General features: G+C 39.0%; 1 protein-coding gene across 1 annotated transcript in view; it reads right to left on the bottom strand.

The window, feature by feature from the left end:
- BABAM2 (BRISC and BRCA1 A complex member 2) overlaps positions 1-20344 on the bottom strand; it is a 349865-nt gene that overhangs the window by 59648 nt on the left and 269873 nt on the right. Inside the window, exons 8-10 of the mRNA XM_006910348.2 lie at positions 19267-19366; positions 16201-16271; positions 13551-13633 (exon numbers count right to left, since the gene is read on the bottom strand). Of these exons, the coding sequence (XP_006910410.1) occupies positions 13551-13633; positions 16201-16271; positions 19267-19366 (254 nt within the window). The remainder of the gene's footprint in view (positions 1-13550; positions 13634-16200; positions 16272-19266; positions 19367-20344) is intronic.

The following is a 20344-nucleotide window of genomic DNA, read 5'->3' as shown; positions in this document are numbered from 1 at the left end:
GAGGTGGGGCCAGATGACTAAACTCTGACTGATGGACAAGGGACGGGATGGATAAATGCCACTTCTAGACTTGGCCTTTATAATCCCTGATCTGCCTGAAGCAGAAGGTGCAATGGAGGATTCTGAGACTATACAGAATGGTGGAGTCACAAGGCAGAAGAAGCCAGCATCTTCCCCCCACCCCCTGATGACCACCACTGAACTGATATAAAAAAAATAAACCTTTGTTGTGTTAGCCATAGAGATTGGAATTGCTTGTTTGCAGCTGTTAGGCTTTCCTGAAGAATCAACCCCATTTCAAATGAGAGAGATGAGAGGTGAGGGGAGGGGAGAGGAGGGGGAGACAAGAGGGATGTTGCTATAAAATGGCACTTGTGTTGATACAGATGCTCTGCATCTTAACTATGTCAGTGTCGATATCCTGATTGCTGATACTGTACTATAGTAAGTCAACATGTCACCATGGAAGAAACGAGGTAAAGAACACACAGAACCTCTATTATTTCTTACACTTACATGTGAATATACAATTATCTCAAAATAAAAAGTTCTTAAAAACCATGAAAGACTCTATGGTAAATATGGAGAAGTACTAACAAAACTATAGAAGGCAGTTTTCTCCTGTTTTTGGAGAAGAGAAAAGTGGCATTAGGTACAGAAGACAGTCCTTAGACCCAGTGTGTGACTCATGCAATTCTTCACCTTAAAAACAAGGACAATACCTACCCTTCCAACTTCATGGGAATTTAGGAGAGTCAAATTAAATGAGATGATAAATGGGAAAGTACTTTGAAATACTAAAAAGTCTTATACTTTGAAGAGACATGTGTAACAACAACTTGGGAATGACAGAAGCATAATATAAATCTCACCTAAATTTATAAGAGCCAGAGAGTTGCAGGTTCTGAGCCTTTGAGTTAACTCAGTAACCAAGATGAGGGGAGGTTAGGAATGCCACATCCATAGTATAACAAGACATCAAAAATACTTGTTTCAGGTACCAATAGGGTATACAGTATGCTGCTTTCCATGTAAGAAAGAAGAAAATGAAGAATATATATTTGTATTATGTTTATTCACATAAACAAACTGCTAGGCTGAATTTTAAAAAACTAATAAAAGTGACAAGAGAAACAGGGTAGATTGAGCAGGGTTGAGGGTGGGACTTTTCATAGTGTGTATTTTTTATAATTAGATGACTATATTGTCTATTCAAACAAAATTTTAAAAAAAGTATTAAAGGAACATTCTTAGGAAGGGTCCCTATAAATATTTGTGTGTGTGTGTGTGAGAGAGAGAGACACAGAGAGACAGAGAGACAGAGAAAGAGACAGACAGAGAGAGAGGGACAGTTACTCTATTTTTCTCCAAGCCTTGGTTCCAGGAGCATGCAGCTAGCTGACCGTTGTCACTGAGGGGGGTGTGTGTGTGCGTGCGAACGCATGAGAAAGAACAAGCCAGCACGTGCCAGAGAATTTTGGCCAAGCCTTACCTTCCTGTTCCCCTCAAATCGGAAATACCCAGGAGTCATAGAGGGGAATCACTGTAGCAGCCACTATGCTTTTTAATTTTCTGCCCATTAGCTTACTCTAAGAACATTAATTGATTTGATTACCTCATATGGGGAAAGTGAGGTTGACCTAACTCATTTGACGGACAAAATGAAATCAGAAGTAGAAGTCGAGGTCTTTACTCCCACTTCTGCACTATAACCACTGGTTATTACCTTGTTGGGTCAAAATGTGGCTTAAAAAACAAATGCACTCAGGTTACCAAAGTTAAATCTAGAATTTTCTAGTTGTCATAAGAATCAAATTTGAAAAGCTGAAATCAAGAAACGATTGCAAACGTGCTGGTTTTCTGTAGCCCGCATGATCTCTGGAATAGAGGAAACAATGCATGATGTTGGAATAAACTGTCTTTGAACATTAGAGCGTATAGTCTCTTTTTGTTTACTCTCTGTGGAGTCCACTGAGCCTGCAATCTTGGGTTGTTCACCTCCCAGAAGAATGGGTCTTTTGAAGTATTCTGTCCTCTTGGTTTGAGGCCAACTGACGTTTTCATCTTATAAATACAGTGTTCAAGCACTGTCCCATCGAAATGGCTTCTACCTTCTCATTGACTGACTGCGGTGAAACAGTTTGAACTAAGGGTTTCAGCCCACTCCATTCTTCCAACATAAAACAAAAGTTATGCCATTTGGAGATGCTTTGTTGAGACCACAATTCATTTCTGAGGTCTCAATCAAACAAGAGCTTAAGGATAAACTTTGTAAATTCTCTTAATTTGTCTGACACAGGAAAGAGTTTACAATACATATGAGGTTTCCAAGCTATAGCCAAATGAAAAATAAGAAATATTAGCACAGCTAAAGAGACTTAAAAAAAGACAGCTTTTGGGGGATTGGGGAAGAAGGAAAAATTAAAAAGTAAAATGCAAAAAAATTTTTAAATTAAAAAAAAGTTTTAAAAAAGTTAAAAAAATAAATAAAAATTAAAAAGTGTTTTCTACCTGAAAAAAAAAAAAAAAAAAGAGAGAGAGAGAGAGAGCAAGACAGCTTTCATTGGCCAAAGCCTCAGGGAATCTGATTATATTAGATGGTGAGTTCCTTTGGAAAAGGAACACATCTCATTCAGCCCCATATCTTTTAGTATTCAGTATGGTGCCTAACATAACAAATAGGCTTAAATGTTCATGGCGTTAAATTCGGCCGTCACCTGAGAGTACATAAAAAGGCAAACCCATTTCTACAAATGTTCAGGCCTATAAAGCAAAATAAGACTCCATGTCCAAACTGAAAGACTAACTGGAAAACGTGTGCAACTAAATCGGTATCTTTATTGGGACACTGAGTGAAGACAGTGGTACAGGTCAGAGAATGCTGGGTGGCTGGCATTTAAAATGTGAATGTAATCACTGGTTCCCTGGCCTCAATCGCACTGATAGTCCTTTTTGCAATTATCTTCACTAGGATCACCTGTATGCAAAGTTTGCTTATCAATGGCAAGTACTATGGTTTCCCTGGAGATAGGGAATCCTTAATCCACCTTTTCAAAGCTGGGGAGAGTTCAAAAGACTCACAGTACAAAGAAACAGATTCACAGTTGAGAGCATCAGAAATAATACCGGGGAACCCTGGAGGATCTCATTTGCAGAAAGGAACTAGGAAATCCTTATGCATCGTGTATACCGGGGTTAAGACTCTATTCACCACGTACATATCTAGGATCTTTGAACTGTTATAGAAGAGGCAATATAGTGTTGTACTGTGCTCCGCAATGCTGTGATTTTATGGCACACTGGAGAAAACATGTGAGGCTAGCAGAGGTCGCTGACCATGGGGTCCAGCTCACCCAAGAACGGAAGCAATCAGTAGCCTATCTGTTGCCTAGCCCCAACCCAGTGGTGTGCCCTGGCACACACAGTGCGAAGCTTTAGAACGGTTGAGAATAAGAGTTTTGGAATCGGAAGTTCTTAGTTCAAATGCTGTTTCCTTCAACAACTTTCTGCAAGATCTCAGCAAGTTACTTTACCGCTGGGCATTCTAGTTTCCTCTACTGTAAAGTGAGGGATAAGCAGACATGCCGAATCATCTTCTACATAACACCAAAATAGTGTCTTTTTTAAAAAGCAAATAAATGCCACTTCTCTACTGAGCACTCTACAAAAACTGCTTGCTATCCTCAGGATAAAGTCCATATTTGTCCCCCCGGTATACAATGCTATATGAGTTCCGGGCTCTGCCTGCCTCTTGAGCTCTCTCTCTCTCTCCATTCCCCAGGATCCATTCTGCATTCAAGGAATTCTAAACTGCTTCCAGTTCCTCACGTAGGCTCTATTTCTTCCCTCAGTGCCTTTGTTTACATTAGCCTCTCTGCCTGAAATGCTCTTACAGCCTTCCTGTCCTACTGGGCTCATTTTGAAACAATTTCACCCATAAATTATGGAGAAGGAAAATGGGTGGCAATATCCACCCAATATTTGGGTCCACATCTATTCTAAAGAAAGATTTTCAAGATTTGTAGGCCCTGACTCATTTGGGTACTGATATGAACAAATGAACTGTAAAAACAAACAAACAAATGAGCAAACAAAACACATGTTTGAGACAAACAGGAAAATTTGAACAAAGACTGGATGTTAGATGATATTAAATAAGTAGATACAATAATGTTATTCTGGATACATCTTTCATAAAAATAATCTTTATCTGTTAGAAATAAACACTATTTATAGGTGAAATGATATTTCACATTTGCCTCAAAATAGTCTAGAAGAATTTTTTAAAAAATTAAAAAGGAGGGCGAGATCAATAATACAAGGTAGACAAAACTGCAATATGGGCACATGGGGGTTTGTATACTTTTCTCTCTATGTTTGTTTGTTTGAAATTTTTAGCATAAAGTGTTTTTTAAAAAGAGATCTGTAGGCCATTAGGATAGATACAGCCCACAGAAAGGTTTGAATTGTACTCCTTTTTTAAAAATCAAAACTGTGTAAAGGAACATGCAGTTTGCCACAGTTCCTACCACTCCCTCTTGCCTTAGAGCCTGGGCTACTCCCATGTTACACTGCCTGTTTGGCTCAGGTAGCATTTGACTTTGTAGATTTCCAAGCTCTTCGTATAATGAACTATTATAATTGATCACATTCACTATGTCTAAACAGGTTAACTCTAGTTTTTGATTATTAGTAGCTCATTAATTTTTTTAATTAAGCCACTTAGTTTTGCTCTTTCTAAGGCCACAGAGTGAAACCAGTGGCCCTAGAGCCAGTATATATGTGCCACTGGGCAGAGGATTACAGCTGGACGACCTGTCACCATCACTGAGGACACCAACCTGACACTAGCTTTACGCCTCGCTGCCTCCAGATCAGTAACATCTTTGGTGAGACGTCCACTCATGTTCCTGAGAGATTGCATGGTTGGATACTGACCCTCTGCTTGTGTTCCTGGGGCCTACAGGTTCTCTGCGAAGCTCCCAAGACTTTCGACACTGATCACATATTTGGGGACACCGCTCCCACAATCTGAAGCAGAATAGTAATGCAGTTCAGCACATGGGCTCTGGAATCAGTTCTTGGATTGAAATCTTATCTCTGTCACAGTAAATATATTCAATTTACACTTTTTGAGCCACATTTTTGTCATTTGGTGAATGGGGCACTACTAGAAATTACTCTAAAAAGGATGTTTTGAGGATTAAGTAACACAAATACATGTAAAGTACTGAGAACAGTGTCTGGAGCATGGTATACACACAATACCTATTAGCTGCTATAACTATAACTATTACCTTCAACAATAGCAAAAGCTTTGCATCAAAATAATGTCCAAGTTTCACCAATGTCAATAATACTTCAAGATTAATTCTAAGAAAAAGTTATACTGAATTAGATCAATACTAGAAAGTTACTTTCTTTCACTGAGTTAGATGCCTCCTTGAGTTATAATTTATTAATTTCAAAGCAGCTGCATAAGCTTTTAAGTTAAAATCACTAAGTTTTCATGATCTTTCTTTGATCAGATAAACTCACTTTAGCAATTACTTTAATATAACAGTTACAGCTGAAAAGAATCATACAACATATATAAAAGGTATAGGGGGAAAATCATTGAATGGTAATATGCATCTGATTTACAGCATCCTTCCTTACAAGAAGTCTTGTAAGGTCATTAAAAAGATGTCATATAATCCACGGTATCAGAATGAAGAGAATATTCCCAATGAAGATTAATGAAATAAATTCTCAAATCAGTGTCAGAAATTTCACAAAAAAAGTCTTTCTGGAAGTAGACTCTAAAGACAAAACTCAAGTTTCAATCTGACTCACCAGAGCAACAGTGGCTGCTAAAGGACGAGAGCTCCCTGTGCTGTAAACTGTGAACAGGGCGCTCGTTTATGTGTGTGACGGAAGACAAACGCCACTGCCTGGCAGGGCTACCCACCTCCAACAAAGTCCGGGATAAAAATTACCCAAATGTTTAAAGTACCTAAAAGACCAAATAGTTCTCATAATCAAAGCAAAAAGGCATTTAGAAAATGTAAATTTCTTTTATCCTTTTCCATATTCTCTTATCATTTGAACTATAGAGAACTGATTGATTTCACTTTTTGGTAATAATCAATTTTAGTTCCTGTTGCTTTGATAGCTATTATTACTACTGGAAATAATAAAATTAAACTACAGATCTTTATATATGCCTGATCTCTAGTAAACATATTAATTCTAAAATAATATTGCACTTTTTATAGATTTGGTTTGAAATGAATTCTAATACATAACATTATGGTTCTTATAATGGTTCATTATGATTCTTTACCAATTCTGATTTGCACTTCAAATCTATTTATAGAAAGATGTGATTTGTATCTCAAAAGTAAGCAAGTTCGAGAAATCTTATAGTTTTTGTCAAACTGAATTATCTAGTAAACACCTTGTTTGTTGCTGCTAAAAATCTTACAAGTGATTATTTCTGTGGCAAGGAGATGAGTCCACGTGAGTTTGCTCAGGAACTAAGAGCTACTATGGTGATAGCTTTGCCTTTGAGTGGTGAAATGACAGTGCTACATCACGGCAAATAATGTCCACGGGTATAGTGGCGGTCGCATAGCCTGACGAAATCAGAGCTTGGAAGGGGCAACTGTAGCAATAAACAGAAGTCTCTGCATTTTACTTAAAATTTCAAAAGCTGTCCTGATTTTTAACTTATTGGCCTTGACTAAAGGCCTATAAGGAAAGAATTATTTAAATGACTAGCAGAATTAGTCTGCAGTTGCCAATTTCCTCTAGCTTAGGAAAAAAAAAAGAGTTTTACCAGAAACTTAGCTCTCTTGATAAAATAACTGTTTTCTGGACTTAATGTAAGCTTAAAAATAATGAATGGATGAATGAATGGATGGATAGACAGATAAAGACATACTGAAAGAATAATATTAAGAAATATGTATGAACTTTAATTATGTAAAATGAAGAGAAGAACCAGAGTAAGAATCTCATCATCCCCTACACCAAATAAAGCTGCCGCTTCCCTCTATACCCACTGTAACAACTAGGAAATGGAGGAACAGAGCAACCGAAGACCTAAAGACACACTGGAAATTACAGACCGAGCAAATTACAAAGAGGATATACTTCTTTTATTCTCTTCATTTATTTTGAAAATATAAAGTTGTTAGTAGCAATAATAGCACAAGCTATATTGTGTTTACATTATAATATATATAGATGTAATATATATGACAATAACAGCACAGGGGGAGAAGAAAAGGAACAAAGCTGTTGTATTTTACCAGAATTAAGTTGCTAGTAACCTATGTAGATTGTGTTAAATTAAACATGCATATCAAAATCTCTAGACAAATCACCGAGAAAACGCAAAAAAAAAAAAAAAAAAAAGCTAAAAATATCGAGAAATTAAAATGGTACATTAAAAACATTTGTCTTACACAAAATAAGGCAGTAAAAGAGGAATAAAAATGGAACGAGACCAATAGAAAACATATCTCAAAAAGGCAGACCCAAATCCAGCCATACCAATAATTACATTAAATGTCAATGGATTAAACTCTCTCATAAAAGAGGAGATTGTTAAAATGTCTAAAAAAGCAAAACCTAACTCCTAACCATGTGCTGTCTACAAGAGACACACTTTAGATATAAAGACAAAAAAAAAAAAAAAAGGTTGAAAGCAGTGGGATGTAAAATAATACACCAAGCAAACAATAAACATGAGAAAACTGGCATGAGTATATAAATGCCAGATGAAATAGACTTTAAGAGAAGTCATATCACTGGAGACAAAGTGGGACATTTCATAATGGTAAAAAGGTCAACACATCAGGAAGACCTAACAACTATAAACGTGTATGTACCTAACAACAGAGCCAAAAGAAATAAAAGGAGAGAGAGCCCTTCTTGCACGGCCACAGGTTAGCAGCAGCTATGTTTCTCTACCAAAGGCCCTTCCCAGCTCCTGCCAGGAAGCCCTCTCCTTACAACTGAGCTCTATCTGGCTTCTGGCAACCACGCTCTCCTCTCGCGTGCAGGCCTAGATAAGGTACCGACTCCCTGCTGCTGCTAATCATACCTTTTGGTTTTTTTTTAACCCTGTCCACACCTTTGAACACAGTCCTTCCATTAAATTCTCTCTAGTTACCTGTACAAAGAAGTCAGCTGTGATGTGTCATCTATTTCCTGAAGGGACTTTAACCTAGAAAAAAATCCAAACGCCTTGCCTTGGTTGGAAAGAGACTAGTAGGTGCTTATTAAATATCCATTCTCTCTTTCTTACTCAAAGAACTTTGATTTTTAACTGGGCATTTGCTGCTCCAGCTAAAAAACCATACTTCCTAGTCTGCCCTAGCTCACGTGCTGAGGCCAACTTTGATTTTTAACTGGGCATTTGCTGCTCCAGCTAAAAAACCATACTTCCTAGTCTGCCCTAGCTCACGTGTTGGATAGAACAAAGATCTATCCAACAGGAAGCGGTGCATGAGACTTCTTAGAAGATTCAGTAAATGAGAAGATTTGTACCCTTCTTCCATCTTTTTTCTATTGTGTTTGTGTATGGCATGGTTGGAGCTCCAACAGCTTTCCTGGACTGTGAGCAAGAAAGCCACGTTCAAGGGATAGTGGAGTAAAAAGCCTGAAGGAACCTGGGTCCTATGTGACCTCTGGATCTGTCATTCCAGTCCTGGACTGCCTACATATACATGAGTGAGAAATAAACTCCTATCTTGCTTTAAGTGTTTTTCAAGTGTTTATTACTGCTTAATCCTGATACATATTGGCCTGTGAGGCAGTAGCTGATCTGACCCTCGCTCTCTCTAACCTCATTTTATATGACTCTCTCCTTGTTCCCTCTACTCCAGCCACACTGGCTCACGCGAAGCTCTCTGCTGCCTTTAGCAGCTCTTTGCACAGCTGACTTCTTTCCCTGAAATCTCCCCTGACTCTCTAAATGGCTGCTCATTAACGTCTCAGCTGAAATGTCACCTCTTACGACCCATCTTCTCTGACTATCCTAACGGTAACTGCCCTCTTTTGTCTCCTTCACAGTCCTCTGCTTTGTTCCATTATGGTATTTGTCATTTGAAATCTATATATTTGTTAGTTTACTTCTTTACTGTCTGTCTCTCTCATTAGACTCCATTAGGGAAGCTCTGTCTCTTTCATATACATAAAACATATAGAGTCCTCTCTCTGACATACATCACTTTGTGCCTTGCATATAGTAGGCAAGTTCACAAAATGTTTTTAAAAATGCATACCATTGTAGCTTTACCTTCATCTGATCTCTTTTCTCATCAACTAGATAAGGGTTTGGCTTTTTTTTGGTAAAGGGTCAAAGAGTACATATTATAAGCTTTCCCATCTCTGTTGCATATTCTTCGTCTTTGTATTTTTTCCTAACAGCCCTTTAAAAATATTAAAACCACCTTAGCTTGATGGCCACATCAAAACAGGCTGAGCGTGTGATTTGGCTCCCAACCCTTGTGCCTGACTCTAAGTATCTTAAGGTCAAGTCTGAGTTATTTATTTATACCCCCTGGGACCTGGCATAGTACTGAGCAGATAGTGGGTTCTCAGTAAACTCGGAACTCTGTTAAATTAATTGAGTTAGGGGCAAAGAAGAGAAAAAATGAAACGGAACATCCAAAATGGTCAGATTTGGTCTAACAGGTATTTTACCAGGGAAACATGGCTTGTGGTCCAGATTGGGTGACTCAAAGGGTCATTTACCAATAATTTACAAGTAACGAGAAAAGATAGCTTTGCATACAGTCAGAGACTCTCTCACCTGTCCTGAAAGCCACAGATCTCAATACCTTCCCTTCTAAGCAGCAACCCTGCTAACTCAGGCAGCTGCCTCCTCTTGTATAGTGCAGGTGACAGGAACCCAGGAGAAAGAGCCGACGTTTTACCCAGTGGTTGCTTTTGTGCTGTTTCTGTGCCTTGCTATCTGGTTCTCTTGTCACCTAGCATTCTGAAAAGCTGGTTTACAGAACACATCTACCTCCAGGGGTTAAAAATAGCTTGGCAAACATAGAATTACTACATAACCACTACAAATAATTCTCAGATGATGGCCAGGAAACCTTCCTAAAAACAGTTTCTGGATGGGAGCAAGTCCCTGATTCTGCTATGGGTCTAAGTCTTACAATATATTGATAATAAATGAAGGAAGGAAAGAAGGAAAGACACAATAAATGGACAAAAATTCTCTACGGCCATGATCATGACCACGGTCCTCACTCCTGGAACCACCAGAATGCCAGGAAGCTGCAGTGTCTCCTGAGAGATCCCAGAATATGTGCCATGTTTTCCCCTAAGGCATTCTTGCTTCCACTCACTGACACAGTCTGAGGTCTGAGCCGTCTGTCTCAAGAGAGAGTGCCTCTTCCCTCTAGCATCCAAAATGCTCAGAATTGTTGCCAGCACCTGCCCTATTGACAGTCCTCTTCCTGGGCCTGGGCAGAACGGAGATGGGGGAGAGCAGGGATGTTATCAGGGGTCCTGCCAGGTCTCCAAGCTCATGGAGCAGTGGAGCCAGCCACAGGAGACCGGCTCCATCTCTAGGCACTTCCTGCTTCCTTTTTCACATTCTTGAGATCTCAGAAAACTAACTGTAATGTTCTGTCATTAAGTCTCTGCCGCTCCATATTTTCACATCCCTATCTTTATGGAAAAAAAGGGAACAAGAGGTCCCTTGAGTATAGTAACCAAGCAAACAGGTGCTTCCAAGGGAAGGTAAGTGTAAGATGCTTAATTGTGTGACTGAATAAAACACGCTATCTAACCAAGCTTCACTCTGATGTAGCAGGTCCTACATTTTAGAAATAAGAACGAAGAAAAGGGTAGAAATAATTTACCTAAAGACAGGCTGCGAGTTAACGATGGAGCAGGAAACAGCATCAAATCCCCTGATTCAGAGACAAGGTTTTATCTGCCAGAAGAGCCCAACGTTGGCAGTGACACTAAGAGACAAGTGAATAGCCTGGGGAGGAAAGGGATCACGGCCTGAGGAAACACTTGGTAAAAGTAAATTAAACAAACCCCAAGGTCCCTGTGGCTGCTCTAAGAGGTGCCTAGCAGTTCTATGTTTCTAAAGAAGGTAATCAACAGTAAGTGAAAATATGACTTTGGGATTAGATTTTGCATGTCTGACTCGGAAAAGCTAAGATAGGAAGGTAGAAAAGAAGCTGCAAGAAATACTGGACACATAATACCATGGAGAGAATATTCTCTGAGGAACAGACCTTCCAAAGGAACAAGAATTGTGACAATACTGGAGACCCTGACAACAGAGCTGCCGGGAGCTGAGAGGCGAGTGCTCTTTTATACCTGAACATCACTCTTGCTAGCTACCACTGAGCTGCATGTAAAAACACAGATTAGAATGAGCAATGCCAAGAATATCTTCTTTTTCTTATATCTGATGTCATTTTTTGCAGGTAGAACCATAGCTAGGAAAGTAAGTTCCAGGAAAGAACTGAGATTTCATGCCACTTTGGGATAAAGAAACTGGATGAAGCATTCATCTAATTTAATGTTTGCGACTACCTTTTGTGTGTCCTTCCCTCTATGTCCTTCTCCCATAGCCACTCTGAGAGGCCTCTAACTGTTGCCACCAGCATTTGAGGCAGGGTACAGACGCCTCTTGTTGAACTGGACTAGAGGAATTACATCAGACTAATCACCCAAGCTACTGTCCAGGGTCATGAGAGACAAACCAAGGATGCAATCAGGGCCTGGGGTCGAGTTAATAGGCTAGAAACAGAATTCCTGGGATCAGATGCTGAGGCAAAGTGGATATGGCAAACAGGAAGTGAGATCTCACAAAGGAAGTATGACTCAGAAATGGAAAGCCAAAGCAGCTCCATATATAGTCAGAATCAAAAGTTGTGGCTGGAAGTATCAGCAGAGCCACAGAAGATGGTGAGCAAAGAGGAGACTGCCACAAGGCCTTGACTGTGAGGCTTCCTCTTCTACCTGGCCCTGTATTGTAGGTTAAGCTTCATAGGCCAACGTCTCCACAGGACTTAACAACCACATCCCCAGTGTATATAAGAGAAAACTAAAGTAGAAGAAGCCTTGACGTAGTGATTGAATAAGGTCCTGTAATTAGTTGGAGGCACACTCAAGATTAAAATTATTATCTTCAACTCTCTGTTTATCCATACACATTATTAACACAAAGCAATATACTTACATTTTTCAGATGCATTTGAAAAGATGGTCCCAATGTATGACTAGCTATAGAGTAGGAGCTCAATACAAAGCCCTGCATGACAAGGTGGTTATCATTGAGAAACACCTAAAGGGCAGGGAGAACCAACTCCTTACAGGTATAGCCAACTCTCAGTTATCTACATGTGGGTTATGTTTCAATCAGAGGCTTTCTTCTCTCTGCTACTATGGACATTTTTGGGTTTCTTCCCTAACTATCTGTTACTATGAAATCAGGTAAGTCAAATTAATTTAAGAACTCTTTTAACCTAAGCGAATTGCAGCCAAGAAGGCCAATGTGCCAGGAAGGAAAAATCTCAAGTCAGTATCTTTACACTCTGTGATGGCTTCGCTAAACAGGGCCGAAGCTTTGCTTCCTAAAATCATTTACTAAGTCTAGGGTAGTTCCAGCTACCATGCAAAGTCAACCCAAACCCACTGCTTTTCTATAACTCAACTTGAGAGAGCTGGAACTTTATGCCTTTAGCTTCAAGTCTTGGCATTTAGCATACCAAATTACTAAATAATAAACATTTTGGTTAACTTGCAACCATTAGCTGACATACTAATAGCAACGTGCAACTTTAACCTGGCACCATGGGTCACTCATTCTTATGTAATAAAGAAATAAACAAAAAGACTCTTAATTATCCATCAAGAGAAAGCTGGACCAAAGTTTGACTGACTGACTAACGCAATACAACATTTAAATACTACTCTGTGGAAGAAAACTAAAAAGTGATGTTGAGATTATATTAAAATGCTGTATCACCTTTAAGATTTGTTATATATTATCAAAGTTGTAGACTTTTCACTTAATAAGGATGATAACCAAGTGATCAAAGCAAGCATGTTCTGAGTAATCCTTAAAGTTGTGAGACCTGATACTGGAAAAAACTTTGAAACAGAAATCTGGCTAGGATAGGGTTTCTTAAATTCAGCACTATTGACATTTTGCATGCAATGATTTTTTTGTTTGCGGGGGGGGGGTGGAGGGGAGGAGGTGGATGTCCTGTGCATTATAAGGTGTTTAGCAACATTCCTCACCTCTATCCACTAAATGCCAGCAGCAACAACACTCCTTCCCAAATCATGACAATCAAAAATGTCTCTAGACATTGCTACACATTCCCTGAGGGGAAAATTACACCTGATTGAGAACCACTAAAGGTATTTTCTCTTTAAAACCATGCAGGAAATACACTAAAGTAAAAGAAACCAAGTCAGGACATTAAAGGTTCTCATCTTCTTTGTTAAATGAACTTTTGCACATTTTCAAATGCACGCTGACATGCTAATAGCAAAAGTATACTCACTGTGTACAAGGAAACAAAAATCTTTCCACATCAGCAGCAGAGTGAGTTTTGTAAAGCCTTCTGCATCATATTCCACGACACCTCTAAGTCATAAAAAACACACACACAAAAACTCTCATAAAAATACGGCATAAAAGAGATGGAGTCAAGTAAAGAATACATTCATAAAATCGGGGTGACTGAACCTGGGATGCATTTAAGGCAAGCGAGTGTCACCACTTGCTTGGAATGACAGCATCTAGGTCAAGTTATAGCTGTGCCATTTACCATCTATTACGACCTCAGGCAAATTGCTTAACCTTCAGAGCCTCAGTTTCCTCATCTGTAAAATAAATATAATAATATTTTCAAACAAATAAGATAGACCATAAAATGCTATGCAAATGTTAGTTACTAGTTATGAGTAAAAGGACAAATTAAGAACTCAGGTCAGCAGCGACACTACTGTCTGTATAGCAATTGTTAAGACTCAGTTTCATGTAGCCACTAAACAGTAATGAGCAAGGACAATATTACTAAGTTTAGGATTATATATTATTTTCTTCCAAAGTACTTGGAATCCTTTCTCATGTCCCCCTGTCCTCCCCACCGGGCTCAGGACAGTGTAGAAACATTAGCTGGGTGGACTCTGGGTTTAGATGGGAGATGCCCACCTCACGTGTCAGGCTCCTGGCCACTGAAGGGCCTGGGCAGGGCTCTGGTAGGCTCACCTCCCCCATTTCTCTCGAGAGTTGAGGGCTTGTGGGATGTCACCGTAATGTGACAACCCTAACCACACACTGAGGACAGGATTACTGTTCTCTGTCATCCATACAGGAAGGGTTTTGCCGTCCTTAGAGATGCCTTCTTCCGGGCTGAGTCAGCCATTCAGACCGTTAACACTGATGGCCACCCAGTTTAAGCAGGAAGGCACAGTTGTGCCCACTGTAGGGGCAGAACCTAAGCGTCTGAAGGCTAAGCGACCTGCACCGAGACTGTTGGGATAGCGTTCAGAGTTTCTGACTTAAGTCAACAGTTTTATTCACCAGGTTATATTTCTTTTCATGAATTTATAATTAACTCAATGTTACAACACTGATATCTAGACATTTTAGATCCTGCATCCCATAAGCAAAAACAAGCAAAGAATCTTTTTCATCAAGCATATAGTACAGTAATATAACAGTATTTGTGTATATTTTAATAGTTGCATACAAGCACTACTGTATTAAATGTACAATAAAACACACAAAAATGTATATTAAAGAAGAATTGAGACTTTGAAAAAATTGTAAGCGAAATTTTCATGTTTTTCTTGTACATCGATGGAGTGAGGTGGTATGTGTGCATCTTACTTTGGAGGTCATTGTGCTAGTTTCTTTATTTTTAATTATATACACTAAAGATAATCTTACTCAAAAATCAGAAGCCATTTATTAACTACAGTATCTTAACTTTCTCAAAATGTTTATAAATAAAGCTGAAAAAAATCTTAAGTATTAAAGAAGTATGTGAAAGACAGTCATACTGTTTAGATATTGACCGTTCTACTTTGGAAACATGAAAAATCCCATTACGGATGAGAAAATTTCTTGAAGTTGTTCTGAGGAATCAGAAATTTTGCTCACAATCATGCCACAGTTTGTAAAATTCTATCCCAGGGAATGACCTTTAATACCTTACTTGTTATTTCATCTTCTCTTTCCTAGTCCCACTTTCCTTTGTCCCCATTTCTTCATTCGCTTGTTTAAAATTTTAATTTTGTGTTACTGTATCTACTTCTATATATTCATAAACCGTCTCTGCAAAAAGGTGGGATATAACTGGGCCACTAAAACCCTTAGTGTTTATAGTCTCCCCAAATGGGTTGAATGCTGAACATCTAAAGCAGCCTGTGGGGAACCTGCATTCCCCCCAGTGAGACCCGCCCTGGGTAGAAGCTTGGTAAGGCCTCTGCCATCATTAAGGAAACGAAGCTGCAGAGCAGCACGGCCACTGGCAAAGTGAAGGAAGGGACAAGCTCAGGGGACAGCAGCAGCAGGAGGGGCCCACTCTGTCACTGCGGTTACACGCTGCCTTTTTCCCTTGAGGTGCCTTCTTCCAACTCCTAACCCCAAGAAGGAGTCATCACTTTTGTGTCTAATGCTAGATTTCCTCCCCAAATCCGTGTGGCACGGTGGGGCGTGGGGTCCTGAGAACCTCGGTTCCCACCCTGGCCCTACCACTTCTAGGTGTGTGACTTCCACTGGGTGACTGAGTTTCTCAAAGTTTCAGGGATTTCTTCAGCAAAATGTGTCACTAATACCTGCCTGGTTCACCTCATGACAACTGTGAGCTGAGGGTGGTGACAGTGCTGTGCAAACTATAAAGAACTCTATCACAAGCAGGTTTGCTACCATGATAACTGCTGTGTTTGGGGCCAGCCATGCTGCTGCTCCTGGAAAGAAATTCGATTTTTATTATTTGCTAAAGAATGTTAAAAGAAAAAAAAAAAAAAGAAAAGAAAGGCTTCTTGGGAGCTTCAGAGCAAGCAACATACCAAAAAGAATCAAAATGGCATTGAAAAGGTATCATATGTGAGAAATAAGCGCTATCTTCTCAGTCAGGCTGTCACAGGTTCATCAGGAAGAGAGGGCACTCTGACACACGGTTTAAGCAAAGAAGAACTTACGTGCCAAAGTGACTGAGGAAAGCAGCAATATACTCTCTTCTTTTGTGGTATCCTTGAATCACATACTGCACCTGGAATAGGAACCCAAAGCTGAGAAGTGGAATAGGAAATTTTCAAATGCTTTATTACGAAAAAGCTAAAAGATTCAGAGAAGGAGAAAGAATAGTAAAAAGAACACTCATATTTCCGCCACCTATATTCAACGACTGTGAATATTTGGTCTAGTTGCTTCATCTAGCCATCTACCTACCTATCAATCTATCAATCAAGCTTGCTGAAATGTTTTAAAGGAAATTAGAGACATCATGATAGTTCGTCCTAAATACATCAGCATACATCTCCAAAAAACAAGACACTTCCTGTATAAGTATAGTATCATCATACCCGACAAATTTAGCAATCATTGTCTGAATTAATCTAGTATCCTGTCCTTTTTCGAAATTTCCCAGTTGTCCCCAAAATATTTTCTTTTAAAAAAAGGATATAATCAGAGATCAGGCAATTTATCTAGAAAATCTTTTCATCTAGAATAACAGGACCTTCTGGGTGTGTGTCCACATTTCTATGTGTGTATGCCTGCACATGACATTGACTTTTCAAAGAGATGGGGCTAGTTCTGCATTCTAGATTCTCTGATTTGTTTCTTTCCCTTTTCTCCATTATGCTCTATGTTCCCTATAAATTGGAAGTTAGAGCTAAAGGTGAATATATTCTGGTTAAATATTTTTGGCAAGAAAACTTCATAGGTGAGACTGGGTCTGATCATCGGTTAAGGTGATGGCAGCCAGATCACTCCGCTGTAAAAAGCTGTTTCCCCTTTGCCATAGTGAGTAACCCATGGGGTAGACTTCTGGAAGCATGTGAGGATCTAGCTCCCCACCAACACTACACCTCATGGTTTTAGTAACTGTGGCAAAACTTTATTTGAATCAATTATTTCATTAGAGCCTGAAAAATGGTAATTTTTGAATTCTACTGTTCCTTTCGCATTTGTCAGCTGAAATTCTGCATAAAGAAGAGCTTCCTCTCATCGAATGGTGCTATTTGGTTATCCTGAACTACAACTCCTATTGAAAAGGCAGGATAATGTTTTTAATTCTTTCTTTTTAAATTCCTAATATTCAGAATAAGGAGTGTCGTAATAGGAGATTTTATTTTGCCTTTTTATATTTCCCTGTTATCACCAAATAACAGTTTCTATTAAAAAATTGTGAACTCAGTAAGCTAGGCATCTGAAAGTTAGTCATTCACCCATCAACTTCTAACACAAAAATACATCCCTTATAATGCCCTTACAATGACTGCAAAAAAACAGTGAGAAAGAGACCCCCGAAATTGTTTATACTGGCTGCAGCTATAGTGAGTTTCCATAGCTAACAAAAGCTCAAGATAAAGTGCTTGAAATAACCTTGACACAATTGGTACTGATAGCCACGTTGTACCCTTTAACAGTAAAACAATTCTATTTATATAATAGAGGTTTATGTCAATTTATAAAAACAGTGCTTACTTTGCAGGCTTAATGCAGGATCAGAAATGTTATTTTGGGAAAAGAAAAACAGATGATAAGTTTGTTTAAGTGGCTTTGTTTAAAAAGAAGATGAAAACAGTTCTGTATACTTGATTTTAAAAACAGAAAACCATTTTAACAGAAACCCACAACAAAACTGGCTATAAAGATAGATTCCAATGTAATTATGGAAATTCATTTGAAGAGACTGTTTCTAAAAGCAGCCATACTGTCCTCGTTTGTAGCAAGCAGAAGAACATCAATTTTAAAAGACAAGTGAAATTAATGAAAGGGAACCAGATAAGAAAAATGAACTGATTCTTATATTTCTGGGAAAATGGTATAATAATTTTTTTTGAGGAAAATGTATGACTAAAAATTAATCTCAATTGGAGAGCTTTAAAAAGGCTTTTCTTCTTGGTTTTGGAAGACCAAATTTGCATTTTTCTCTATAATACTGGGACACAGATTTGAAAGCAGTGCAAAGTCCCATAATGTAAATAAGAATTCTGTCCTCTGATCAGTTTCGTAGGAGGGTAGAGGCTGGGGAAATTCGGTCCAATGAGAAGCAACCACTCCATGAAAGTTAAACACTCTGGAATCTGTGCCAAGCCCACAGACTGCAGAGTTGCCAGATTTTAGTTTTTCTGACATTTAAAAAATAATACTGAAGCCTTTGAAATATTATTTTCTATGTAGAGATGAGCTATCTTTTGAATGAAAGAGACAAACAAAAGATTTATTTTCTAAGCCAATGTGACGAAGTCAATAGGAGCAAAGTAAACAGCACTTTGGGAATTAAGCAAACTGAGTCAGTTCACTTGGGAGAAGAAAGTCAGTATTGCTTGTGGATTATTATCTCCAATTTTTAGCTAAATACACTGGCCGGACATACTTCTTAGACACATCTGACAACAACCATTAAGGCAAACTCAGCTAGCTACTTGCCAATGTAATGGCTCATTAATGCAGCTGAGAGAAAGCTTTAGATAATCTGATGTGCCTGGCTGAAAGACCAGCTGACCTGGAAACCTTGCCCCCAGGACCAGGACTCTAGCAAACTGCTCCTAGACATGACAGAGAAAATCAAGAACTGACTATTAAAAAGTGAGGTACAGAAAAGCAGCAAGAGATAAGGCTCTATAGGATTACCCTAATACTAACTAGTCTATACACACACACGCACGCACACACGCATGTGTGCATGCATGCATAAAATAATTGGAAAATAAAGTTAAAAAATTTGAAGCTATAAGAAGGTATAAAATCTAGCAAAAAATTAGGGCATAAAAAATTTCAAGAAAGAGAAGATATATGTTTAACAGATGAAAGTAAGGCTGGAACAGGAAGTCAGACTCCTTAGAAAAGGAAGAAGGAGGGCAAAGAAATAGGGAGAGAAACCGATAAATTGGAATGCAAAGCAGGAAAGGCCGATATTAGATGGAGGGTGAAACTAAGAAGATGGGGTTCGAGGACGGCGCTTGCGGGACAGTGCTCGGTTGGAGCTACACTGGAGAAAGCAGACTCACGGGGCAGGGGTTGGGGCTTGCTTTTACCTTGTTGGTGAGCAGGTGGCACACTTGAGGAACATAATCAATGAGACATCCTCCTCCTGGGAAAGCTGGAATGTGAAGAGCTGAGGAGCCTCCAAGTGCACTGAAAGGACAAGAGTACAGTGGACACTTCTCTTAGGGCTCAAGCAATTAAGAAGTGAAACTCCAAACAGCCTCGGCTTCTCTTACAAAGATCTGCCCACCAATTGCCTGAATTAACGATGGTGAGAATGTGGGCTTCGCTTTATGATTACATTTCTATATGTCAATCGATTTTGTTAAATCGGCATGTTCATGTTACCCATGACTAACAACTAAGGATTCATAACAACTAATGATTCTATCACACAATAGTACAAATTAGCAAATTTTGACTGGCATGTATAAATGTCTTACCAACATTAGTGGGTTGTACCCATTATTGAAACATAGACTTTTATATTCTTTGTTATGCTCAATTCGGTTCTGGGCAAAGATAAGTCATTCATTAAACACCTTAAGTGAACTAAACTATCATAGTAACAGCTAGTTCTCTGTTGCCTTGGGCTTTACAGTCCTCATTTTTAACGTGAGGCAGGTAGTCTAGGGTGGGGTTTGCGAACTCCGGAGTCCACCCAGCCCAGGCAGATGAGGCAAATGAATGGAGAGAACTGGCAATTTTATGCACAGTGGGAATAGCTCTCCGCTGCTCCACAGATGGATGCAAGCCTAATTTTTCAAGTACAGCCAGAAATCCAGATTATTTAATCTCTCAATATTCAAAAGGTGGCAACTAACTAAACATTTTCTGAAATACTGTGCTACCTGGTGCCCTGTCTATGGGCCAGTGTGGGTAGGACATCTGTAACTAGTCCAAGTCAACACTGATATTCAATTCGAAGTACAGTCAAAAATCACTGATCTAAGAACAAAGACACAATGTTGATTTAGTAACAGTTTTCAAAACTTGCAGGGAGATTCCCTTCTCAGTTTAAATTAGCCAGCATATGATTATTAGAAGAAATTGCTCAGAACCTTACAGCATGTACTTCATATATTATCCTTGATTTTCCTTTCATCTTCTTTCCTACTCTCACTTTCC

Source organism: Pteropus alecto, unplaced genomic scaffold (assembly GCF_000325575.1).
Source record: "Pteropus alecto unplaced genomic scaffold, ASM32557v1 scaffold61, whole genome shotgun sequence".
Lineage (NCBI taxonomy): Eukaryota > Metazoa > Chordata > Mammalia > Chiroptera > Pteropodidae > Pteropus > Pteropus alecto.
Note: the sequence above shows the minus strand (reverse complement) of the source record. Positions and strands in the feature narration are given on the sequence as shown.